At 35.9% G+C, this 7,799-nt stretch overlaps 1 protein-coding gene across 1 annotated transcript in view; it reads left to right on the top strand.

The window, feature by feature from the left end:
- Positions 1-709: 709 nt before the first annotated feature.
- LOC149777880 (neuronal calcium sensor 1-like) overlaps positions 710-7,799 on the top strand; it is a 28,128-nt gene continuing 21,038 nt past the window's right edge. Inside the window, exon 1 of the mRNA XM_089938279.1 lies at positions 710-792. Coding sequence (XP_089794405.1) covers positions 790-792 — 3 coding nt within the window. The 5' untranslated portion in view covers positions 710-789. The remainder of the gene's footprint in view (positions 793-7,799) is intronic.

Here is a 7,799-nt window from a genome sequence, read left to right as displayed (position 1 = left end):
TTGATCAATAGCAAACAGGCAACACTGAATTGTTATTTACAATATAGCGAGGACGGATGGAATGTCCCCATAGGTGACAATAAAATCCAAAGCCTCACTTGCATACTACTTATTTTCATGCGGTTGTGTATTACTACGAAAATATCTGTACGACAGACTATGCAGCATGACGTTTGTGTGACGCGTGCATGGTCGAGATGATTTTGGATGCTTAACTGCAAGACCATAACTGCTTTAACCCGGGGACCCAGGTTCGTATCTCCGGAGAATATGAATTAAAATATTCTTTACCCTACACACACACACATACATATAATCTGTGTTCTGCTTTTTTGTTTCTCGAACAAGTTTAGCTGATACGCTAGTCAGGATTCTTTTCTGTGGTCGGGTTATATATATATATATATATATATATATATATATATATATATATATATATATATATATATATATATATATATATATATATTACCGACGACACAAGGACAGTTCATAATGAATTCAATATTGAAGAAACCATAATATGCCAAATAATAAGCATGATGTTGCTAACAGTGCGCTGCATCATTCAAAAATTGGGGTATCCATTATACGTACGTGACAGTACGTCATGACAAGATCTATTTTTAAATGCGACAGTCACAATCAGACTTCACGTGTTACCATAGCAAAACTATTTGGCTGATTAAAGTTCCAGACATTAAATGCCATTTATCTAAGTTCAGTCTAGTCTACGTCAGAGATAGCCTCGGGTTCTATCAGTGCATGTCAAGCCAATAAGCGTCCAAAATGGTAAGTAGCCTTACCGCTTGTGTTATTTCCTCAATTTGTTTAAAGAATCTTTGTGCCCTTTGGCAGACCGTCAACATAAATTAAATATTTTGGCTGACGCTTGATATTTTTTTCTTTTCTTTTAAGGTCTCAGGCCTTACAACCTCTAACATATCATGTGCCAATAAGGCTAGATAATAAATGAAAGTCCTTACGACAGGCATATTACAATGCTTTTCTCAAAACTGTGAGAAGAAATAACGGTATTAAAATCTCTCACAAGTTCCAATATCTAAATACAAAGCGATGAATGTCTTTTATTCCACTGGCAGCTAATATTGCTAATCAATAATATTTTAATGGGGAACACAATTGAAATAAGTGAGTATGCACTTCTAATTCATACATTATTCATGGATTTAAAAACTTATGCTAAAAATAAGACCTAACAAATGCATTAATTTCCCAAATGTGGCAATTTACTTACAAATTACTCAAATATGTGGCATAATTTGTGGTTCAGGAATATTGATGGTAGGACGCAATAATTAAATTTACACTTTCATTTGCCGATGTGAACTCGCATTATTTTCAGTACATATTTCGGGGGGGGGGGGAGGCGGTAGGATACATAGCATAGAAAGAGACTGCAAAGGTAACGTAAAAAGTAGAAGTCTTTTGACTTGGTTCTCACATCAACACTTTTACTAACTGGATTTAGTGTATACAGTTTTGTGAAAAGTCCCGGCCTCATAGTCACAAAAGAGTTTAAGTACCCTATTTGGAATTGCACCTTGCAGCTCAAATGTGAAAATCATACTTGAAGTCTGCCTACCTTGGAGTAAAAGTTTTAGGCATATTCATTTGGTAATTTAAGATAATCCTTAAATATCTAAGGTTCGAGCATCAATTTTTGTTAAAGTATTTTAACGTTAAAATTTTCAACTGTTTCATTTTGATCACATCTTTTGTGTTCAAGTTATTACTTGAGTATGGGGATATGCGTTTGATAAATATGGCTGGATGGGTTTTGTCTACGTTATCGTCCTTCACAAGCTAGATGACGATACGCGTAAAAGATGTTCGATCGGAGGATACGCGTAAAGGATTTTCTGCATCATGACGTGCATAGCATAAATCGTACAGCATGATTGTGTGTTAAGAATATGCTGTATCAGGATACGTCTTAAAGATAATATGCATCATAAGCGTTTTCTATATTGACAGCCAAGACAAATAATTCTGGGCAAAATTTCACGAAATCATATCGAAATATTTAATAAAACGTTCACAAACCTTACATTGAACGTTGAATCTGAAATCAGTGCTCTGTAAACACGAAACAATGTTGTCTTAGTGATAATCGAAGGAACTTTAGAAATATACAAATATTGCCTTTTAATTATTCGATTATTTCTATTGAAAGATAAGGATAGAGAGTGGCATGCATAAGACTCTTGTGCTATTCCCCAAAACTATGCTATTTTAAGTTCGCTGATAATGTAAGTTTTGATTGGTAGAATGTTTTGTAAAGGTTTACCGTTATATAAAGTGTTAAAGAAGAAAGCACTAGTTGGACAGTTAAACTATTCAAACAGAATAGAATGTTTTGTAGAGTAGAATATAATAAAATGTTATTTACAGAATAGAATGTTTGGTAGAATGTTTTGTAAAGGCTTACCGTTATATAAAGTGTTAAAGAAGAAAGCAGTAGTTGGACAGTTAAAATATTAAAATAGAATAGAATGTTTTGTAGAGTAGAATATAATAAAATGTTTTTTAGAGAATAGAATGTTTGGTAGAATGTTTTGTAAAGGTTTACCATTATATAAAGTGTTAAAGAAGAAAGCATTAGTTGGACTAGGAAGATAGTAATGACCGGAGTTGGAAGAATGCTTGCTTGTTTGCTTTGCGGAGTTTAACGCTTTGTTTCAGCACATGACAGGCTCTAAATGGCGGTGATTATATTAGGTGGAGGAAGAAGTCAGAAGGACCCCTGAAAGAAACATCTACCTACAGGAAGCTACTGGCAAGCTTTCTCACATACTCGCGTCTCCACGATGGTCGAGCCCAGACTCGACCTCACATGGATATTGGTGAGATGGGTCAGTGATTGGGAAGATTTCACTAGTTGGACTTGCACAAATGAACTTTTGGTGGGATTTTATATTGATTTCGACAGGAAAGCTTACAATAAAGTGTATAATTTATATGTTTACTTCCTCTAATATTGCTTAACCCTTTCTTACCCAGAGGTCTTCATTAAGATATTTAAAAAAAATGTATTTCTTGCCATATTTTAGTCAATGGCCCATCGATGTGTTAGTGGGGATCAAGTAGACCATGTGACTTTGTCGGCTTTCTTTTCAGCTTTTGCATGATCTTAAAGTGTGATATCATTTGTTGAATAAAACCTCGCCCATCAAAATCAACATCTAAACCTACTGGTTAGATTATTTTTCGTGCAATGTCACAGCTATAATGTTTGAGACATCGAAACAGTTATTCGAATCGCTTTCTTGAGGGGTGTGTGTACTCGTAATCCATTTTTCACGCGTTCCATATCCACGCAGACCAGCCGGTGTCAGATGCTTCAGTGTATCCCTGGGGAAGGCACTTAGCTCCCATTGTCTGCTGATGCTATAGAATAAAAACGTGCTGATAGTGCAGTTAACAACAAATTAACCAGTTAATGCTTTCATTCATCGAAAATGCGTGTAGTGCTCTTTAGATATAAACCGAATTAATATATGAAGGAATAACTACATATATAGTGTTATGACCTGTAGGCCTATAACATGAATATAGAGGTCATGAATCAAACAAATGAGCAGGATATATGTAGTAGGTCGTGTCCTAAGGAATAACATAATCATATATAGGACGGGTACATACTGCAGTTTAAAGGCAAAAGATTCAGAACTGAGATGGTTTCCCGCAACAACGAACACTATTGACATTTGTTCCTTAAAGTTAAACTGGAATAAAAGTATACTTCGTATACCTGAATTTATATAATCGTCGATGCCCATCTATGTCTTAAAATTTGGCGCACATACAGATGCACACACATTGACAACAATGGAATCTCGGTTCTTTGTCAAACAGACAATCACTAAATAAAGATTTGTTTAGATGAGCTTTTACGATGACTTGTCACTTGAAATATATATTAGTTCTTCCCTCAGCTATATATTGTATGTAATATTGCTTCCTATAAATATAATTCTGTCAGCTTCCTGCTCTTCTCTCGACGGATTGCTAAAGAGACAAAATAATTACGGACGGTAAATAATTACACCCTTCATTAAATTTAAGTCTTACGGAATGTATCCAAATATACTATATGAACTATCTCGTCGATGTGGTTAAAATAAGCAAGATCTTGTAGTGGGTCCCACTACTAGATTCATTATATGATATGAGATATTTCAATCATTAAGGCCTCATACAATTGCTTCTACGACAAGGTATTTAACTAGTAGTGTATCTCACCGTTCATATATCATTTTATTCTGATTTTCATAGTTTTTTTTGTATGCAGAAAACCCAAGCAAACTTGTGAAACGCAGAGGCCATAGAGTTTGCAATTATTTAAGAGCACGAACGAGATAACCATTTCAGTTTTATTATGGGGAATTAAGGGAAAGATGAATCCGGTTCCAAACTCTCATCTCGTCAATATGTCCCACTATTTGCCTTAAGCATGTCAGCACACGGATACATAGACAAATCTTTACTAATCATCCAAAAATTTTTAAACCTCCAAATATTTGAAGCCTTTAATAAAACAAATCTAACTTAGAAATTTGAGCTAAATTCAGTCAACACTCCTTGATTTATCTAGGCTAAAATTTATGTATTGTCGACAATTAATCTACTTTGCGGGATCATCCAGTTTTTGTTCTCGTATTTTCACCTGTAGTTTGCGGCCCGATCATAGGTATAAAGATAAGGAGGACCTTTGAACCCAGTAACACTTCTAAAGTGCCGGCAGATCCTACAGGTGCATGGGTTAACCAAGCGAGATATAAAAAAAAAATCCTGCGTGCGTAACGGCTGTGCGCGTTCATTCAATACCACGTAACAAAAGACAATCTGATAAACATCCAGTTCGTTTCTTTGATATTGCAAGAAAACTAAACCTATTATAAAGACAGTGGTTCTGTTTACAGACTCGTCATACAACTTGCAGTCCTTCTCAGAATGTTCTGGTTCTAAATCTGACTGTAATGTTTTATTTTATTTTACCGTTACAAGTCTTTAACTGCTTTTGGTCATTTTATTGGAAAATGTAGAAAACAATATCATCATCATGATGTTATATTTTCTATAACAATTCCAGTTCAAATATTTTTACACCTGTGTTTTTTTCATACCTGAAATTCGTATCAAAGATCAACCATCAATATGTAATGTGATAAACACTCACAGAAAATTGACGTCATTAATTTCTTTTTCTAGGCAGATTTTATTTGTTTCGGATTCACTTTAACAGCAATGTCATAATACAACTTAGCAAAATGATCATTTATAATTATATTCCTATTCAAATTGGATCAAAACTATTGTATTCATGACTGCGGTGGCGGTATCACGTACAGTTTATATGACAAATTTTAACCATATGTTTTAAGGATTTTACATGATTTAACTAACCTTTAATGTGATACAGGTCTTACAGAATTTTAGCATCTTTACCTTTTATCTTCAAACGTTTGGTACATAATGATAGTTGTGCAAAGGTTGCAGATTACATTACAATTTGTTTAAATCTCCTGTTACGGATGAGGGGCAATTCTTCGTATTTACACCTGCAGCACCTTACGTTTAATCGAGGCCGCTACTGTGGCCTTGTGGTTAGGGTGTACGCCTCGATGAGGGAGGTCTCGGGTTCGAACCCCGGCCGAGTCACACCAATGACTTAATGGTACTAATAACGGCCTCACTTGGCGCTCAGCATTGAGAGGTTATTGTTAGGATTGGTCGACCTGGTGTCAGGATAATGTAACTAGTTGTGATCTCATGCTATATGTCTGCGACATGATGCCCCAGTGCTAGACATCGCTATAAACTGCCACACTGCAGACATTGTAGTTATATGACTGAACATTTTGTAAAGCTACGTTAAAAATCCAAATCATATACACACACTCTTAATCGGAACAATATAGCTAGAACTGTGATCACTTCTCGCTAAACCCTGCTGCTGCTGCTACTACTACTACTACTACTAATTCATTTGCAATAGTATGTACGTAATTCGTACATTTCATATTGATTCCGTTTGCGACGCCATTCTTTTTCCTGCGGTTTTATGAAGTTGCTCAGCTCGTATATTGTTTTGCGCGCGATTTGAATACCATGTATGAAATTCAGTTCTAACCGTTTATTTAGATCGTTTATGAATTTCAAATGCATCTCAAGGCTCAGTTTAAAATAGGAAATTATTATATATGACATTAATATCACGGTATCCCCATCCCGTTTCTCAATCAAGATCTTGAACATGTTAGTGTCACCAAACGACCTGCTAGGAAGACTTAAACACTTGCACCTCCTAAATATACGCGAAGTATTGGCATCCGTAAGGTTCTTCTCTTCAACTAGAGAGCCAGCATGTAAGTTAGATTGAAACACACGGTGAACTATTAAAAAGGGACGACCAGGACTTCACGATGATGTCACATATTTTGTGACCATGTTAACTATTGTAATCTTTAAAACTCATATATATATTCATATCTTGCCTGTCATGACAAGCAGTAGTTAGCGAAAGCAGTCTTCATCTTACGTTGTGTGACGTCAGATAGGCGTTTGCGATGTCCGTCATTGTATACGAAAACCAAGTGATGCTCTTTATTGAAAACACTACTGTTTGAGTCAGGTTTCGTTGAGGACTTTCTATGATCTCTCACTGTGAAAAATACCTGACATAATATTCAAATATAGACGAAAAGTGAGAATAGTAATATTTGCCATAAATTGTTTTTTTTTATCCATAAGTGATAATTACATAAAAGAGAATCTTGAAAAGTTTGATTTGTTTATACCTGGCATTACTGAGGTTTGTTTAGCCGTTAATAAATAATTGATTTTTTTCTTCTCCGACTGTCGTTAAAGAATATTGAATGCAGTAACTGGCTGTACCACATATAGTCTCGTGATTTTTTCTTGTTCCATACTTTCGTTCAAAAGTGTCCCTCCTTACGTAAAGATTAACAATTTTTGGGCACGGTCTCCTTCTTTCGATGACGATCCAATAAAGCCCATATACATTTCTAACGTTAATGTGCGGAGAACGTAAACCTCATATTTGATTACGTCATTTGTGTTAGTATGTTTTAACTTATACGGAGTAAAGGCGTAATACACGATTAGTTACCATGACGCCCAAATAGGCCCGTCAAGTAAAAACCTGTGCCAGAGATAGTGACAGTGTCATTTGTGTTGTTTACTGTCAAACCAACAAGTTTTTGATTCTTGAGTCGACTGCAAACAACAATTGCAAGGCGCAGTGTGGTGCAATATTCTCGCTGACGACCTGGCAAAACCCTAGCCGTTATGTACAAGTCCGCAATATGTGGTACGCGCTGGCGGACGCCGTCCCTGTGAACATAATTGTGGTTACAGACTTAATCAAAACTTGCCGGACACGGGAAAACTGCGTTTCCAACCATGGGGATGCTTATATGTTCGGACTGGTCCCGTATCAGCTAGTTCAGACACTAATGAAAAACGTCAGTGTGGCGGCATTTTGAGAGCCAACGTGATTACATATATTTCTGATTACGCTATTTGTCACTGCCAATGCACCTTTTATAGCATCTTGTGCCCTTGAGATACTCGAAGTGATAGTTGTGTTGAAAACAGTCATTTTCGTTAAAATTCACTGACTTCTCGTGTGTTAGATCGACATTGATATTATAAACTGCAACGTGGTAAGTTATAATGCTTATTGATTTAGTTAGGAGAAGTCCACGCTCCAGTTTTCAAGGTTTCGTGTGATATCGGAGAAGACGATCAAA

This window comes from Sinohyriopsis cumingii, chromosome 17 (assembly GCF_028554795.1).
Source record: "Sinohyriopsis cumingii isolate HCF-2022 chromosome 17, ASM2855479v2, whole genome shotgun sequence".
In the NCBI taxonomy this organism is placed as follows: Eukaryota; Metazoa; Mollusca; class Bivalvia; order Unionida; family Unionidae; genus Sinohyriopsis; species Sinohyriopsis cumingii.
This window is presented reverse-complemented; position numbering and strand designations above follow the sequence as displayed.